The sequence below is a fragment of the Chamaea fasciata genome, unplaced genomic scaffold, assembly GCF_029207755.1.
Source record: "Chamaea fasciata isolate MVZ Bird 193981 ecotype frontalis unplaced genomic scaffold, bChaFas1.0.hap1 SCAF_1, whole genome shotgun sequence".
Lineage (NCBI taxonomy): Eukaryota > Metazoa > Chordata > Aves > Passeriformes > Sylviidae > Chamaea > Chamaea fasciata.
The window spans coordinates 61,274,431-61,294,424 of record NW_027094086.1 but is presented as its reverse complement, the minus strand read 5'-3'; the positions used below and the strand labels follow the sequence as shown (position 1 = coordinate 61,294,424).

Sequence of the window (19,994 nt, the reverse complement as noted above, 5' to 3'; positions counted from 1 at the left end):
AATGTCATGCTCAGCAAAAAAAACCTCAGGGACAGAGGGAGGGCAGGAAGGATGCTCATGGCTACACCATTTGTTTTCCCAAGCATAATTAAGCATGCTGAAGCTTTTTTTTTTCCATTTTCCTGGAAGTGGCTGACATCTGCCTGCTGATGGGAAGAATGAATAAATTTGCTTTTCTGCATGCAGCTTTTGCTTTCTATGCTGAGCTGGAATTATCTTCATCCACAAGTCTTCTTGCATTCCTTCTACCTTCTCTGCCTTGAAAGAGGTGAATGATTGGCTGTGTGGGTGTGACGTTCTTGTCTGAGCCAAACACACCAGAACTTTAAGAAATATTTGCCTTCTGACTACCTAATGTTTGAAAAAGTCTGCAGTTAAATACAGAGATCCTTAAGTACTTTGCCGCAAGTTTACTTCTCCAGTGTGGCAGAAAAGTAGATACAAATTCAAAGTTTGTGACAAAATTTTGTTTGTAACAAATTATTTCACAGCTAGATACAAATTACACATATATTGAATAAACAGCAGTAATATAGAAATACAATCTCCTTGATGCTGGAAACTTCTTTAAAACTATTTTTATAGTAAAAAAACCTATCAGTAACTCTTAAGATTGACAGTGTGGTTTGAAAAAAAGAAAAGAAAGTTTTCATTTTCATATTCAAGTTCTCAGCTTGCAAGCTGATCAGGCAGGCAGACATACAAGACCCTGCAGCTAAAGTACAATCACTTTGTCTAGTTCTGAAAGATTTTTGAAAGACAAAGATACAGGAAAATTGTTCTAATGTGACAGAAAATTTAAACTGAGGCTTCTGTATCTTTCCATGTTAGTGAAGCTCAGAGGTTTTCAAAAAATAAAAATCAAGGTAATAATCAAGACAAAAACTGAGGTAAAAATCAAGGTAAAAATCAAGGTGAGCATACAATTTCATTGTACCCATTATAACTGTCACTGCAGAAGATAAACTGAAATATTGCAGAAAGAGAAAACATGCTATCAAGGAAACAGTATTAAATTCATACACCAAACTACATAGCAAGTGTCTCAGCAAACTGATTGTGGGCTGACTGACAATTTCCCAGAATTCTAACTTGAGAAACCAAACTAAACTAATGTTTTCCATACAGATAACTAGATATAAACTTTCAAATAATGAAGAAAAGACACATAACAAGGAAATCAGTGTGCAAAATGCAACTGAAATTAACAATATGACTGGCCATTTCATCCAGGAAAACTTTTAAGTCTGTCCTTCCTCCCTTCCTCCCTTCCTCCCTTCCTCCCTTCCTTCCCCTTACAAGACTTAGAGCAAAGGCATTCACCCATAGAACTCAAATTCTTTTTGAGAGGGCAAGAATATTTAGGATTATACCTTACAAAGTTCTGGATATTAGGAAAAGCAAATTATTTCAATCTCAAAGAGTGAGTGGACAAAAATGAGAAATCTCAAAAGAACAAAAAATATTTCTATCAGAGGAAAGTAGTAAGAACAGCAAGTGTTATATACATATATATCAGACTTTCTTACCAGAATACATTTCACTGTGTGGATTGCACTAGGGTCCTTGTTGTTAGCTGCCCAGTGAAGTGGGATTTTTCCTTCAATATCAGGAATTCCAATATTTGAATCATGCTTTATGAGAAGTTTCACATGCTCTGGGTTATTGTAGTAGGCACTCCAATGCAATGCAGTTTGCTGGAATAGAATTTTCACAAGCTTTTTCAAAACATTGAAAAATTGTTGAAACATGAAAATTAAAGTTGGCTAAAACCAGCTTTAAACAACAGGCAAATAGGCAAGCTTTTGTTACACTTCAATAAAGAGGACTGACAAAAAATTGAGCACACATACCTGGCAACAGAGAATTTGTAAAAATAGGCTTTAAGCAAAGCTGAACAAGTGGCCCATCTACCTTAGTAGGAGCAGATCATCACACACCTTTGCTACTGAGGTCTGAATTAGGTCTAAGCTGCACCACCTTATATGAGATCCAAAATGAGAAGCCTGTATGCTTGGAACCTAAGTATCTCTGGTAGGAGACTAACTGCTTTTTATGAAGATTTGCTGGCAAGAGAAGAATGTACACGCCACTTAGCATTGCCCTGATGGCTGTTTGGTGCAGCAGTTCAGACCTGGAGAAAATATCTGTGCTTGGTATTAAGCGATGATATCCAAGCTAGAATGATCATCTGACCCAGGCCTCCGCACCAGAGCTGCGCTACAGAACAATTGCAGTCATTAGTGTGGTCCCTCTTGAATTTCAAACTCTGGTGGGATAACACAAATTGATGGAGACTACTCTCCAGTAGGGGAAGGTGACACTGAATGCTGACACTGGACTTGCATCCATCTTGAACAAAGGTTTTGACTTTACTGTCTGTGATGACGCAGAATTCTGAGGTTGAATATTAGTGAATCTAATGCCCAATGACCCACGGCAGTCCAATAAAGCATCAAAAAGCAATCCATGCTCCTTTTGCCAATTCCTGACTGCCAACAGCCTTTTTACAGGCCTTATCAATGTCCATAACTACATAAGCAAACCAATGTGTGGGGGTTTCTTAACCAGCAAAACATTGGCATATTAACAAGTATTTAGTTTACCAGACACACCTCTCCCAACTGCCAACTAACAGAGAGTTATAAGATAAAGAATGAATTTTTTCCCAGATCTCTTACCCCCTCACCCCTACTAAACATTACATTCCTTTGATTGGAAGCAGAGAAATAACTCCTGCAGGACATTTGTGTATAGAAGTACAACACCCTGGATTAGTATCCTTAAACAGTGACATGGAATGTGTAAATTCACTATCATATCCTTAACTTCTCTGTAAAGGAAGAAGGCAAAAAGGAGCCTCTTTGTGTTTGTTGCTGCCAGCTATTAGCTTAGTACCATGGTAACAACAGTAAGATAGCACAGCCTTTTTTTCTACTTGTCACTCACTAAAGAAGGGCTCCACAAAGTGCCACCACATCCTTGTACCAGTAAAAACTTGTAATAGATTAATAAGTGTTTATTAAATGAAGCTGACCAGTATTCCTGGAAACAAGAGTTACAATGAAAGCAGTAACTTTTGGTTATCAGAAGGCCAGTGTAGCCTTGGTTCACTGACTTCCCTCACCTACAACCAGTTCCAGTCAGTTACCCACATGGAAGCAGATGTAAAAGACACTTGTTCTCCCTCATGCTCAGGAATTATATTAGACAATTTTGATGCGCTCAGTTGCAGCAAGAAAATTGAAAAAGCCCAACAGGGTCAAACAGGTTGGACTCTGTGCCCGAGATCATTTTTCACCTACCTGAATTCCATTTTTGCTACTGTGACTACTCATGACATGAACCAGGAGAAAAGTGCTCCATGTTTTGTGGGAAATCTGGCAACGCTTTAAATACTGGCTTGGAAATCTGCTGAACAGGCAAGGTTGCTAAATGGTTTTGGCTGGTTTATGCATATCTTTGTTAATTAATTAGCATGGTCATGAAGTCAGCACAATCTCTCCAGAATGACTGCTGTAATTTTAGGCAGTTTTCTAGTGACTTTTATCATTAAAAGATTCTAAATATGAGGTTTTTAAAAGGAAGAAAAGCAACACAAGCACATGCCATCCAGACTCTAACAAGGATGACAATGTTACAGAAAGACTTGAATGGTTTTTGAATCCTCTATTGCTGTAACTACTCTCAAGGAGAATGTCAGTGGAGCCAGTGCAATGAACTTTGACATCATTAACTTCAGGAAAATACTAATATTTCTACTCTGAAGACTTAGAAAAAGTTTATGACAAACAGCTTTTTGCACACAACTGCTTGATGTAAAACCAATTTCTAAAGCTGTTACAAATCTTAAAATAAGCCGTTGTCTTAAAATAAACAACACTTTTACCTTGTTTCTGTCCTGGGTATCCACTTCTCCAGGTGCCATATGTTTTAACAACAAAGCTAAACATTTTGGGCTTTTGTGACGTGTAGTTAAATGTAATGGTGTCATATCCTCTAAGTCCTTCTGCATCCAGTTCCCTCTCCGAGCTAGTAAAAGTTTCATGAAGCGGTAATTTCCCTGGGTAAAACAAAAAAAAAAAAGAGAGAAATTTATGTCAGCTTATCAAACCAAATTATGATACTTAGATATGTTTTTATATATTTATTGTATTACAGGGCCTAAAAAAGCTTGCCCAACAAGCCCAACAGCTAAATGCTTTGGAAACATCTAATGAAGATTTTTTTTTTGTTGTTAACTTGAACTCTTCATTTTTAGCTCTCTTGTGCTACTTGGTTATAGATACTTATATTCCATTAGCAGAACAAGACAGAGTTCATTAATACCGAAAATTCTGCAATATTATCAGAGTTTCTTAACTGTTTAACCTCAGTAAAAATCATGTAAAAACTGAAATAATATCATTAGATGCTGGTTTCAGTATCAAGGTAAACAGTTATCAGATGAGGAATAAAACTAAAATGACGAAAGAATATAATTTTCAAAATGAAAGCAGGAAAAACAACTGGGAATGATTCAGAAAGATAAAATGTACTCATCTGAATACACAGCAAATATATGCAAAAGTGATTGTTTCTTACATTCTTAAATTGAGAACTGTATGAGTTTTGGCCTATAATATATATAATAAATGGATGGGATAGCTAGCTTTACAAGACATTTAAAGTACTTCACATGAGGACTTTCACGAAGTTTTCATTATGTTTTCAAAAGAAATAACATAGAAATGGTTCTTTGATATAAATATAATGATATAATAAATGAGGGTGGATCCCCAAAAACCCAATCTGGTTTTATTCCTCAAATCACTGAAGAAGCCAGTAAAAAACTGAAGACATGAACATGCCATCATGAAGAAGCTGTGCTGATTTAGTACTACAGCCAGCCTTGACTTGCTACTACCCCTTGCTTGAAAGTTATTTTCCATATAGGAGAGATGCTACATACAACATTTGGATGCTTCCACCTCCCAAAGTCCATGGGTTAATCTAATCACCTTCAACAGTTAAGTTGCAATCGAGGATCAGCAGCTGCTGGAGCAATAACTCATTAAAAACATCTGTACCTACCTTCAGTTCTCACGGCTTTAACACCTCTGCTCATTTCACACTCTTAACCTTTAACTTCTCCTAAAGTTCTCCTAATTTTGCTCACCGTCTTCCAATTTTCCCCCAAGATACTAGTTTTTGCCAATTTCCCACATAGATCATTATCTATAACTATGATGAAAATAGAAAGCTCAGAAGAGAAGATAAATTGCACTAATTCTCCCCCACTCAGGGAAAAGCTGGAGCATTTGATGACGCTTTATTAGACAATGTACACAGGAAAGGTGACACTCAAATCAATAGAAGTCATGTCTTTGGATTCTTCTGCTTATAAAACTACCTGCAAATTAACATACTTCAGTCTGCTACAATTCTTTCATAAATTCTGCATGTTAGCTTAGTCCCCTTAGGCTGTCCTTGGAAAAACAATGAAAAAAGGCAACCAAGTAGACAAGGGCAAGCAGTGCTAATGAACGGGGGCACTCTGGTATCTCCTAAGGCTCAGAATTGCAAATCACTTTTGTCAGCAGAATGGTAGGATGGAGACAGGCCAAAGGATTCCAGAGGCCTCCACAGTATCCAGTGCCAGGGCATAAAAAATATTCAAATTTCATTTTTCAAAGCAGCCATGAACATTGGAAGGGCATCCTTTACAAAAACTACTGTTTTGTTTCTTGTCTAATAGCAATGGAAGACTTGAGAGATATGGATGCAGAATGGATTTCACCAGATACGGCCAAAATAAATGAATGTGACTTTTTTTCCCTGCTACACTATTTTATTTTAAAATACAAATCAGGGAAAGCAAATCATGAATGAGCTCAGACAAAACTACCTCATCCTGTTTCTACCATTTATTGTTACTAGTCCTTGGTCACCAGTGACAGCTTACAAGAAAAGTCTGCCACAGAACCTACCACAAACCTGCCTGAACACAAAAACTTCTCTTGCCAGAGACAGCACAGTTATGACAGCATTCCCAGTGAGAAGTGACCAAATACATCTTTTTCTTCTGCTGGGTGTCAGGGAAAGCATAAACACAGGATTTTGTCCCTTTAGTACATCGACACATACCAAGGCACACTCCGCAGCACAGGGAAAGAACAGCATGATGTCTGCAGAGCTCCCAAACCACAGAGAACACACTCAGAATTAATTCATGACAAATCTGAGGTGGAGTTAGGGATGAGAATACTCTTCTTTATTACCATTACACTGTACAGGCAAATATGAGAAAAATTTACAAAACTCATTAAAAAAGAAAAAATTAAAACTAGCAAAAAAATCTCAGTGTATCATGAAGTGGTTGGCAATCAGACTGGAGGAAGAAAACACTAAATAATTTGAGAGCATATTAGTCTTGGAAGTAATATAGCTGCTTTTCTCCATCACAGAGGATAATACATTTGTGTTGTTCTCACTATTTCCTGCACAGAGTGCATGCATACCCATGAGAGAAAAAAAAAAAAATTTCTGTCTTGTTGATGGGTACTTATTAGAAGATTTACAAGTGTATTCTGCTTTTTGAATGGATTCCACTGTAAAGAAGACTGAAAGTTAAAATAAAACTAAGGAAATATGCCCTTTTATTATTAGAATTTCTCTCCCTATCCTGTATTTTATATTTGCTATTACACATTTTTCCATCAGTTACTACTACATTATTCTCTTGCATGTTTAGCCAACAAATCCTTCTCCTTAGCAAATGAATTTATAATAAATCCCTTCATTCTGAAACACAAAAAATTCTGTTTCTTTCCAAGATTTGATTTAAGGTTTCTTTTTAACACTACCACAGAAAACACCTGTACTTACATTACTTGAATTATCTTATTCATCCTTTTGCTGCTGACTGTTTTTTTCTTTAGCAATACCCTGAATTTTGCTTTCTGCCTTTCACTTGTTAGAAAACAATATTGTGCTTTTTAATGGCAATGGAAAATTTTCCCACCTTCAATTGATTACTGTTTAAGTTTGTAAGTATGGAATGCATCAACATGCCTTGAAGGCAGATGTAATTTAGATCTTATTAGGTGGAGGGAGGGAATGCTTAATTTGAAAAGCCAATTCCCCAGTTTTTATAAAATTTTTGTGCATAAAAAGTCTTCAAACTGGCTAGGTTTTTACTCATAAATACTGCACTGGCCTAAACATTCCTGGACAGCATGAAGATCTCTGAGTCAGTCCATGGTCTATTACCATTGATAGTGACTCAAAATTTATTCTATTATAAACAGAAAACATAGTGAGCAAATAGGATTAAATACTTGTACAGAAAACTTGGTTTCTGGCAGCCAAAATTTACCATTCCAATGCCAATTCTTAAAATTCCTTTAGATTCTGCTAAAATTATTTGAAAACTTGACTCTGCAAACTAGAGCAGGGTTTCAGAGCACAGGTGGCTTCAACATAATCATAAGAAATTCTTCTGCTATTTCAAAAATTCAGCCACAAGTACTAACTGCAATGATGTAGAACACATTTTTTAGTAGACAGTTCAATAAGCAACCATGGCTCTGCCATCAAGTCATAACTTAAAAGAAAATTCTGGACTCCATGTTAAACTACTAAGCAGTCACAAAAACTTTCGTTTCCTGAACATATTAATGGAGAAAAGAGTTATGGAAGAAATATCTTAGTCAGAATCAATGAATTTGCCAGAATTTAAATTATCTCTGAAATTGAAAAAAATATCCCCAAAATAATTTTTGCCACTAACTGATTGCAAGTTCAGTCATTAACAAAAGCTGTCTAGTATATTCAATATGATTCTACTGCCAGGGAAAGGTTTCGGTGGAAAATCACTGGTACACTTTTCTACCTGGTTTTCTGGGTCTACAAAAAAATGTGTTTATTTCTTTATTAATGCAAAGCAGCTTTTCAATTTTCTCTCCTTGGCTTGTTGAGGAAGTGTAGTGGGAGAGCAGCTGGGTGGGCATCTGTCAAACAGCAACAGTCAGGCTGTCCCATATGGTCACCTAAGTGAACGGCTAAAGAAAAAATGAGCTCTGTTTAGTGGTGCTATAATCCTAATCACAGGTTGATGCCGAAACTACTGGTTGTATTATCAGTGCACAAAAAACACTGGCCTTACACTTCACATCTTTCCACTCTGTACAGCCCACAGAGTCCTGCCCTGAGTCACTCAGTGCTATGTGCCTCTGTTTCAAACACTTCCTCAGAAGTTAAGTACTTCTCATAGCAAATTTTAAGTATTTCACAAGCATACAAACTTGCTTTAATGAGTACACCTGGGTTCTAGAAACATTCTGCTGATGTGCAACAGAGCTCTGTGAAAATTTATTTCCATTCTCATCTCACTATTTCTTGGTGAGTTAACCTGGTCATTATCTTAAACTGTGTGCTTCTACACTCTCACTAACCACTTCTCCTACTCTGTAGTGTGGATACATCTCTGACACTAAACTTTTCATGTTCAGATTTTAAAAACACTCTGCATAGAAAAATACAACACCTTTTATAAGGGGTGAAAGTGAGCTGTACAAGGAAGGTTAAGGCTAAGAGTCAGAGGAAGGCGTGCATCTTTCCGAGTACATCAAAAGCACATCCATAGTTAGGCTAGCATCATCTTGTCATCAGTGGGTTAAAAGGGGACAGCGCACGCAGAAAAACTGCTTATTTCCCTTTTAATTGTTGAGACCACATTTTCAAAAACTGTAACAATTCTAATCCACATGAAGTACTTAACACGACTTGAAAGACTGATCTGTAATAATTTACAATGTAGAGCACATCAGCTGACAACTATTAGAGTACAGCTAGGCTGGATTTTCAAAATACCTACAATGAGTCTGTGAAGATTTAGTGCACTGTAAGGGTTGCTAGAGGAACTGGGGAAAAAAGCAGACCAGCATCTCTATACAAGCTCCTGGTAAAAACAGCAGGGGTCATTAAAAAGAATGCCAAGCTGTTAAACCATGAAGATGCTACTTTGGCTCCACTCCAAAATTACATACCTGCTTTCCCAGCACTGGGAACAGACAGACCCAAAGAACACAAATCCTCACAAAGGAGGTGGTTTTCAAGGGCTTTCCATTGCTGACAGTCATAAGCACTGAAGATGCAGTCAGGGCATATACTTACAGCAGAACAGAAAGCCTTAGAAATATGTACAGATAAACCACAAATTAGAAGTGAAGGCTAAAATTGATTATTAATCCATCCTCCAGCACCACAGGGAGTAAGAACATCTAATCCTTTTCAAAAACTTCCTAGCGATTTCTTTTAAGTGGAATTACAGTGTTTGGGATCTTTTTCCTCCCAGTTCTCTGTTTCAGGCTGGGGCTCTTAGGTTTTGCTTCTTGTTTGGGTCTTTTTTTTTTAGCCAACATACACACAAGGACAAATTTCATTCTTCTACCCACGAAAATACAGTGTGGCTTCTAAAATCTAAATAAGCATTAGTGTTTTTCTCTCACTAATAAAGGACAAACCCTACATTGCCCACAAAAAATCATCAACTTTCTGCAGTCATTCTAGTTAGAACTTTTCTATTTTAAACACAAGTAAGCAGAGATTACAGGGCTACCAGAGGGGGTCCCACAAAGTACCCTACTGAATCCCAATGACACTTGTCTACTGTTAGTGCATGCATCCTCTCAGATATACTTAAAACTGCATTTGTCCCATAAATTAAGAATATTTTCCTATCAGTTAGCAGATTACATCCTTCTCAGTCATGTTTCAAATAATAAATTCATAATACATAGAATAAATCTTTATATGTGTCTCCCCTCACCGGCGGGGACTTGCATTTTGGACTATAATATTTTTAATGATTTCAATTACTTTCAGCATTCCTATTCTTCTGATATCCTACCTACTACCATCCTCTCTTTAACTGACAATCATGTCTAACACTGTGCCACTCTTAAGTATCCTTTAAAAAAATACCACTCATGATTCTAAGTTTGCTCATGAAAAATATTGACTAATATTAGATTCAAGTGCAACTGTTAAGGAATTCTAATACATGCCTTCTGATCTTACAGCTCATATTTTAACTGTACCTGTTTTCAGTTCATTATCAAATAATAATTTACCATTTGCATTTTGTGTCCTAATTTCTAATTAAGCTTGCAATTTTCCATCTAGCACTACAGTTAATGTTTTTGTACAGGTCTAAAAAGGCAACCTATTGAATTTATTTCTATCAAGTGAGCCAACTAAATATGCAGTTATTCTTAAAGAACCTACTGCTGACAGAAGGTGCTCATTTTATGCAATTTTCTATTTCTGCTTATATATTTATACCCATATTTATCCCCATAATTTCAAATTCTTATACGCTTCTGAGGACAAATAGGCTGCCTTCTCTCAGCCAGTTCCTTCTTAAAACATTACTTACCAGTATTTAGAAATGTTATTGAATACCCTAAATTCTGTAATGTCACAATTCCCAAAGAATGATTCACTGATTAAAATTCTTTTGCACCTTAACAGCACCTTGCTGTTTATGTACTTGTGAGATGAGATTTACCAAAAGTCAGGCATTAACCACTGACCACAGCCCCAGACAGAGAGCCCTGCAGCAACTAAGCCTGGTAGGCAAGCGTGCAGCCCAGTGCAGGCAAGTGGTAAAAGAGAGGCCTCCACAAAATCAGAAGCACAAAGGTCAGCCTATTGAAAGGGGTGTGTTTGAAGACAGCAGTGCAGCAAGTCCACCAAACATGACAGAAAGGATTTCAGAGATCTGATAATTATACATCACTAGCACAGATTAATAATTTATTAGCTTATTAAATTTTGATTGCTGAAATATATTCATTATTAATTAAGCAGCACTTATGTAAGAAATTTTAGCAAAATTTTCTTAGCAATCTTTTGTGAAGAGATAGACTATTTAACAATCAATAAATCCTCTTCAGAGGAATATAATATATAATTCAGTTACTTTTACACTTTCACAAACAGAACAGCACAAAATTATTACAGTTAAATTAATTGCAAAGATAAAACATCTCCTGTTCTAATACTACACCAATCATAACAAGGATGGTGATTATAGAACTATTAGATAATTACTACTCTATTTAAACATTATTGTTTTAATTTTTCTTTAAAACTCTTAAATAGACAGTAGAGCTGAATATATGACAGCATCTTGAAAACAAAAAAACTAATTATATCATGAGTTATTGCGTACATATTCATTCATGTACACGGTTCATTTGCTTTAGACCCAGATTAAGAACTGGTAATGTACATGGAAATTTACCATACCAGGCCACTGATCTCCCTTCCCAGAGAAGCATATTTTGTCTCAAATATACAAACAAACAAACAAATAAATGTGAAAAAAACCCCAAAACTTATTTGCTATGATCTTTTAACAGTCAGATTAGTTTAGTTAAGTCTTTTAAACCCAGGACTCCTCAGAAGTTGAAGTCAAGACTGAATTGTTGCTTATGCCTGTAACACAAAAACATCTATACTTTTTAATAGTGACACATCAATTTCTAAAGCCAGTAGAAACTATACATTGATGAGTACTAAATCATACTGTACACTCAAACACTCATGGAGGTAAAATATGTACAACGCGAAAGTATTTCAGATTTTGCCTTAGAAACTCAAGCAGAACATATCAGCCACCTGGCACTGCATTAACATGCTTTGCCAACAGATTAGCACAGATGCTAAAGCCAAAGTTGAGAAGAGTTCTTTGCTGTCAGATGCTGTCAAGAAGCACTGAAAGTCAAAAAAACCTTGAACTCCTTAATTGCCAGCTAAGCCTTTGAAAGATAAATACATCCATGAGGTTTCTCTTGAAAACAAAAATGGCAACTGAATTTAACCTGCTTATCTTCACAGAGTAGAAACTGCTCTTTGATCTACTTGATCTTACAAAAGATAATTTTACTACATACACAAACATGCTCATTCTCTTTCCAGTGAGGAGGTGCTGAAGAGAGGATGCTTCACCCCACAAAAAAACTTTGTGCAAAATAAACTAATTTCCAAACCCCAAATATTTTAATAACTTTGGTAAGGAAAGGGGCTGTGCATGAAGCTTCTTTAGAGGTTTGTCCTGGGTTGAAGTATATTCTATCACCATCTTCATGAACTGTTGAAACCAGGTGAGGCAGGGATCCCTGCCTCCTCCACTCTGGCTTATCTTCTGTTAATGGGCCCATCAGCACCTTTGCTACACAGCTCACAGATAACCCCCTCCTGGACTACCTTCTGTTAATGGGCCCATCAGGCCTTACCACATGACTCACCATCCCATTGTGGGATGCTCCGCACAGAGGGAGGAACCAAGCATTCCAGCCTGGATATAAGCTGAGACTCTGAACACCAGAGGGGGGCTTACCCACTGGATTCCCAGAGGACCTGAGCTACCAGACCTTTCTACAGGATCACTGCTTCAGGAAGACCACCCCACCTGGACTGCTTCCATCACTCCGCTCAGGTTGTATTCTGACTCTGTCAGTGGTCTTTTGTATTATTGCATCTATTTTATTTTACTTTCTTTCCTTTTTTTCCCTATTAAATTGTATCTCTGACTTGGAGCCTCTCATTTGTTTTGCTTTCAAACCACTACAAGGTTGTTTCAGCTTTTAGTGTCTCTTTGAGAAGAGGCACATTCTTAGAATGTCAGAAACCACTTGGAACAATGTGGACTTCTGTCACCAACACCCACCAGTTTCAGTAGCTTTTTAGGAAACAAACTAAGCACTTGGAAAAACAGAATCTGTTCTATCATGCTTCTAATTTGATATCTATAGGAAGAGTCTACTGTTCCAAAAGTAACTGAAATCCATACACCAAAAGGAGTATTTTGATACGCTTATATTATCAGTTATTTACCAGTAATCTCACAAGAATTCTTCAGAAGAAAAGAACTCTCTACTAGAGAGCTCTCTCTACTAAGAGAGCAAGTAGATATATGAATTTAATTACAAATAAGAATTATTTTCATTTATAAATTAGCACTTGTGTTTTGAAATCTTACCTATGCATGAAATACTAGAACTTCTTATTTTCTGATACACTGAAACCAAATTCATATTGCCTTGTTACAACAGCTATAAGCCCTGTAAAAGCTACCCTTTACTGTATATAACTGCACCACTCTAACACTCCTTGAATTACAGTAAATTTGTTTAATTAGCTTCTGAAAAAACCAAAGTCAACATAGCTACTTAGAACCCCAGTTTCTAGTTTAAATTAGTAAAGTCACCACCAAAAGAGCAGGCTGTCTCTCTGGTTATCACTAACTGAGGGTTAACTCCCTGATTAACAATGTAACTGAAAAAATAAAAGTAAGAGAAAATCTTTAGGATTATTGTTTAAGACATGACCCTTAGCAGTTATCCATTGGACTACAGCTTTGAAAAAAAAAAAAAAAATCTGTAAGTTCTTTATTACCTCTGTGTGGACAAGGATGATGCCATGCCTTCTATCTAACAAACCACTGATGGATTTAAATATGTAATGCTCTGCTAACCCTTTCAAGTCGACCATGACAAAAACATCACTGATTTTTGACATTGGGTTTAATCTCCCAAAGTACCCATTCAGCAACTTTGTTAGCAGCATTCTAGACTCAAAAGTAAAACACTCAACTGGAGAAAAATCTCTCAGACAGCTGAACAGAAACCTTATTTACCAGTTCTCAAGCTGAACATGTTCATCTGTCTGGCAAAGCATCTTAGGCAATACATCAGCGGAGAACATCAGCACGACTTGAGGCCAGTTCTGACTATCAGACATTTTGACTGAAAGCAAGGCAGTGTCTCAACTAAGAACAATTCTCCCTAAAGCCTCTTGCAAGATTGGCTTTACTCTCTTGGTTTCCATAGGAATAGACAGAACTATCAACTGGTACACAGTTAAAGAATACAATACAGAAGACAACAGACCAGTGCTGTAAAAGCCAAGGTAAAACTGTTTCCCAGCATAGGCTGAAAGAAAATAGGTGTTTGTATCTTACAGCCTTTGATGTCTTTTATCTGTGGCCTGTACATGTTGCTCCTGTGTAGTGTTCTCAGCTCTTCAGCAATAAATATTATGGTCTACCTATGGAAATTAGTGGCTTTTGTGTAAAAAAACACTTCAAGGATGAAAATGCAATTAGCATTCTCATTTCCAGTTGATCTCTTCCACTGTTACTGAACTTGTTTTCCTGTGGTGTTCTTTTGAAGTCACTCAGGCAGAAGTGCCCACAACACACAATCTCTGGGGATTTGCAACAAAGCCTGAGACACATCCATATTTACAGGATCACTGCCCACCTCTCCATAAAGAATCAAATAGTAAGCTTTCAAAAATAACTGTATTTCAAAAAACAGTGATTTGAAAGATTTGTCAGAAAGTACTTACTCCCTCCTCCTCAAAAAAAAACTAGTACTAGAAAATAGTTACTACATTCATTTTCTTCATCTTAATGGCTTTGAGTTGGATTGTCTTGAACTAAGAGCTCTGCAACAAAACTCAGAAAATATATCCCTGAAACAGATGCATGCCTTTTAAAAATCTAATAAAAATCACAGTAATCTAATTAACAAATCACAGTATCATCCATGACAGAATTCTACCTGAAAACAAGTCTAAATAAACAACCATTAGCCCAGTCCAAGTCTTTTTATCCCGCCTTTGTGCAGTACTATTTCATTCTGGAAGCAAACTAATTGCCATTACTACTAAGCATCACTCTGACTAGTACTGTGTCACTGCTGCCTTGTACTTCTTAATTGCCCCCCTCGATGTGCATGTCATGTCCTTACAGACTGCTGGAAGCAACAACGCTTGCAAAGTGAAAACGCTGCATGTATGCTCATTTTTGAGTACGGAATTTTTGGTTATTATTTTAGCTGCTGTTTTATCTGCAAATAAATGCATGCCTTTTATGTGATTTAAATGTATCTCAAAAACATATTAAGTCCTGTAACAAGCCATTATGTGAAATAATTGCAAATCTACCTATCAAATTCTATTGGACAAGAAAAGGTCTCCAGCCACAGCAAAGTCTCCAGAACTATTACAGAAGTAGACAGACAATCCATATTGAAAACAACCAGCAATAAAGGTAGGTTTACTCTTAATTTAAATAATTATTCAGACACTTCAGGCTACTTTCACATATAGTATAATTTTATAGCTTCAATAGATACTGCAGTGATGTTTGATACTTAAAATGAAGCCATAATCTACTTACAGTACTGGTAAATAAATCAAAGACTTCATAATCTACTCAAACTGCATCCTAGCAGTAATAAAAGTGCTAGATTTATTTCTCTTTGTTCAGACTAGAGGCAGATAAAATAATTGAAGGTTGTTCTTGCAAAGCCTATCCAAATCCACACCATATTAACAATGTTGAAAAAACACATCCTTTGTGTATATCTCTATGTTTAAATGTTCCCATCATGAGGCTGAACACACAGAGATGATATTCATAACATAAATCAGTTAATATTTCAGCAAAAATTATTCCTCATTAGTAAAATCTGGTAGCATTCTTCATTAATCAAAAAAAAGCGTATCAAAAGAGAGCTCCAAACTGCTCTACAAAGCAACAAGAAAATTTAGAATCTTAATAGGCAAGTTAAATTAATTTTGTATTTTATGAAATGCTGACATTAGCTGTCGCTTTACAGGCAGCAACAGAATTTGCTTATGCAGTTCATACATATCCATTCTGACTTAAGTGTGATTCACTTAATTCTCTTTAATCAACAATTTAACCAACTGTTTACAGACAAAGAGAGAGACAAATGAAAGATTAGTGCTCCTGGAGTTTGTGGCTGGTCATAAGATCTGAATTTATTTTTCAAATACCTCCTATAGCAGAAGCCTTGCATGCTGAAGACATCCTATCTAGTATCCTATTGATTCAAATGACAAACCTGAGCATCAGATTAAGGATGTGTCAGACACCTGATAGAAGATTTCTGGAGACTTCAGCAGAAAGGTGTCCTCTTTCGAAATGATCTGTTGCTGGTACTTTATGTATTGAAGCATATGTGGATACATTTAACACAGAACTAATTCGCCTAAAATTAGAATAACATTTACAGTCTGTGAAAACAAATATCTTCCCTTTTTACTGCAGAATAGGTGGAAAAAGATACCTTATGCCAACAGAAATCACCCTACAGTTCACAAAATGGGACTAAACCAAACAGACGAAATAATAGTGAAAATCCTGTTTTGTCAGTGCCAAATCTGGACACAAGTGAGTGGTTTCTTAGTCCCAAAACCAATATTTTTTCTCATAACCATTAAAGATCAGTCATGGGTCAGCTGCAGAGAGGCAATTAATGCAAGAACAATGTTTTAGAAAGGACACTCAAACAGGGAAATGTCTTTGTCTGCAAAGGTATTTTTTAAGGTACAGACTAGGCAGCAGACATCAATGTCCTGGGAGAGGAGCTGGACAAGTCTCTTGTGCACTGAGGGATGCCACAATGCTAAACATGCTCAAGGAACAACAATAAGTGAAACAAAATGAATTCTATTCAGATCTGAAGTGTAACTCTCCAAGTACTCAAAGAGTTCAAAAAGAAAATACCATTTTTAAGGTGCAACCATTATCTTCAAGATCAAATGTCAGAGAAATTTTCATTTTTGCTTTGAACAAAGCAAAATGAGAGAGAGGGGGCAGCTGTTTGATAACAGTATGTAGGAGACAACCAGCAGCTGAAACCCAGGATAATTAAGTCAACTTAAAAGAGTCAAATATCAAGCAATATGGAATACTGTTGTTATAGAAAAAGCACTGCTCATGCCTGAACAGATTACTTTTCTTTGCTGGGCATATTTATATCCTGTTCAGTTCTAGTTGGTCTTTGCAACAAAATCTCTGAGTTGAAGTTATGCACCAACACTTTTTCAGACTTAAGCACTCCTTTAAGAGGGTTTTTTTAAGACAGGATCAGTAGGACACTTAACCTGCTCATTCTTGGTAACTGAGAATCTTCAAAAATTAATACAAATAATTTTATTTGTTGATAGTAGCTGGAAAAATTATTGTCATGGAAGAGACTTAGCAAAGATCAGAAAAAGTAACAATAGGTGAGTCATCAGTCCAGAAGCTCTTCCAAATTTTACTCATAAAAGTATGCACTGAACTCAATAGATGAAAATAAAGTAATTCCACCAGCTGGTTGTACAGATATTTAGGATATCATTCCATATGCTATGCAGAATTAGTTCCTTTCCACTGAGAAGCACAACACAAGCAGAGCTTCTCAATGTTCTGACACCATGGTTTGCACTTAAACCGTATTTGCAAAATCTTTTAGAAAATCACTGCAGTTGGAGACATTCCTTTTCTTATTATTTTAATGAAATTTCATATTCAAATTTCAAGTGCTTAAGAGCAAGACTGCTCAACAGAGGCATGAAGATGATAATGCAATATATGTATTCTGGGCCTGACAATATCCTCCTTGGATTATTTCAAGCACAGAAAGCATGGTAGCAAAAGATATAAAGCCAAGTGGAGAAAACAAGGAGAGCAAGAAATGGAATACAGATGCAGAGAAGCAAAATAACATCAAGTTTGAAAATGAGAGAGAGTGGTCTGTGCAATGAAACTATATCAATTAGGTTAATGAAAACAGCTGTGATACTGCTGAAGCAAAATAGAAAGAAAACATCACCAATAGTGATGTTTGAGCTGGAGAAAAAATGGAAAAAACTGGGGACACCATAGATCACTGCCATGGACAGGAAGCTGTCTAGAAAAAAATAATGGGTAAGGATTTTCATACCAAGTGCTAGGTAAAACTCTAAAAATTAAGATACTGAATTACGACACTCCTTTTATCACAGTAAGTAAAATAAAAGATGGAACTTTGCAAAAAAAAAATTCAGGGGAACAGATAGATTTTCAATAAGATAAATATATAATTTAAAAAATAATAATAAATGGGCCTGGGCTTATTTTATTAACCAGGAAAAAGCTCCTTTTATCACAGTGTGTCCACTCTGCAGACAACCACACTGTGCAGAAATGCAGGGTCAGCTTCATGGATATTATGGATGCTGAAGCCAACCAGGCCACAGCAGCACAATACCTCTCCTGTAGCTCAGCAACCTTCAGCACACTTCAAGCTGTGAGAGTAGGCTATGATGTCACTTCTTCATCTGTGCATCCTGTAGCTCACACCAGAAGGTTGAAAGTGCTTAAATCAGATTACTCAGACTCAAAAATAAATATCAAGATCAAAAAGTCCAAATTGGGGAAGCAATGAAACAAAGCAGAGGAAGGTAAGTCAGGAGAACTAGATTATCAGAAAACAAATGACAGAGGTACAATACCTGTCAGACATGCAATTGCAAACCCCAAAATTACCCAACACACATGAATCCAGGCTCTCACACAAAGATGGGTCTTTGAGAGCATGGCAGTTAATCTCAAAGGGATAAAAACCCCATGATTTCTGATATGTAACACCACTGAAATATGATATCAGACAATCTGTTCAAGATTTCTGCCTCCGGAATACTTACACTATTCTACTAATCTACGAAGATAAACCTGAGACTAAGAATGGGTTTTCCAGTATTTACAGCAGACCACCAGTAAAAATGATGTTGCAAGTCCAGATGACCATCAATAAGTGCTGCAGAAGAGAGGGGAGCAGCAGGGGAATCAATCCAAACTGAAACACTGATAGTAAAACCACTACTTCAGAATAAATGAACAAACACATAAGGAAAAAAACCTGAGTTTTGAAATACCTACAAGTCCAGTAAAAAAAAAAGAAGAAGAAAAATATAAAATTGTCTTTTGTTAAATTAGCTGATACAAAATAAAGAGCTTTATTCCACCATCTAAAAACCTTGCTATTTCCAGATCCGTTATATGCAGATAATCATGGCCAAGTGCTACAGATCTCCAGGCAAATGTGTTACTTAAAGAAGGGGAATACTGGCATGGTTACAGCTAAGACTTGCATTGAAGAAAGTGGCAAAATAAGATGACAAATAAAGAAACCACTATTTCAGTAATTGTATAAGCAAATCCTTCATTAAAATGTAGTCCTATTATTTATCTGATAAGGTAAATATTAGCACATCTGAGACACAAAATTACTTGGTCTACCAGCATAATGGGTCTTTCATTTGATTTATGTTATTTAGAACAACAGAAACCTCTCTCCAAGAAACAGGCAGAAAGCAAAGATCAAACGCAACAGTAAGAAAATGCAGACAAAACTCAACTGATGATTTTCAAGTCCAGTGCAGGACTGGATAATAATACTTACTCTACTTACAGCAACTTCGAAACAACTGCTTATATCCCAAAAAATATACTGGTATTATCAGACTGACATATCTTTACAACAAAATATGAAAATAAAATACTTGATTTCCTTACAGCTTTTATTAAGTGATTCCTTCCACTGATGGGTATTTTCCTCCCCCATGTCATAATCTTTGGCATTTATATTCCCTATCTGAGTAGTTAACTGGCTTTTTCTCAAGCCATAAAACCAGTCTGATCTGGTATAACACTGCCAAATCTGTTTCACACAAATTCTGCCTTTGTCAGAGAGAGCGAGCGAGAGAGTGCACACCACGCATCCTCATTAACGAGAAAGATACGTAATTAAACAAGGAAGGGTTAAAGCGTATGTTAGCCTATTCTACTTTTCTATCTATTACTTTTTAAAAAGCTTTCATATGTCTTCTTCCTTGTTTCTGAAAGCTAACCATTCCTTCTTCCTTTCAGGAAAGCTGACATTTGACAGCTTAACACAGCTGACAGGGTTACCCAACAGCTCACCCTCCCTATTCTCAATCCAATTAGACCTCTAATCCTCCAGATGAAAGGCCCAACTACTCACGTTCCTCATGACAACGACAGCTATTGATTATTTGTCACTACAGCTAACACCTTCTCTGTCGAGGCCACTCTGACAGAAGCAAACCTACCAAATTAGACAGCACTTTATCTGCCCTGG

The 19,994-nt window shown here is 36.5% G+C and overlaps 1 protein-coding gene across 1 annotated transcript in view; it reads right to left on the bottom strand.

Annotated features, from left to right (window-relative positions):
• Positions 1-19,994, bottom strand: part of INVS (inversin) — an 83,365-nt gene that overhangs the window by 42,746 nt on the left and 20,625 nt on the right. The window contains exons 4-5 of the mRNA XM_066184735.1: positions 3,890-4,063; positions 1,530-1,697 (exon numbers count right to left, since the gene is read on the bottom strand). Of these exons, the coding sequence (XP_066040832.1) occupies positions 1,530-1,697; positions 3,890-4,063 (342 nt within the window). The remainder of the gene's footprint in view (positions 1-1,529; positions 1,698-3,889; positions 4,064-19,994) is intronic.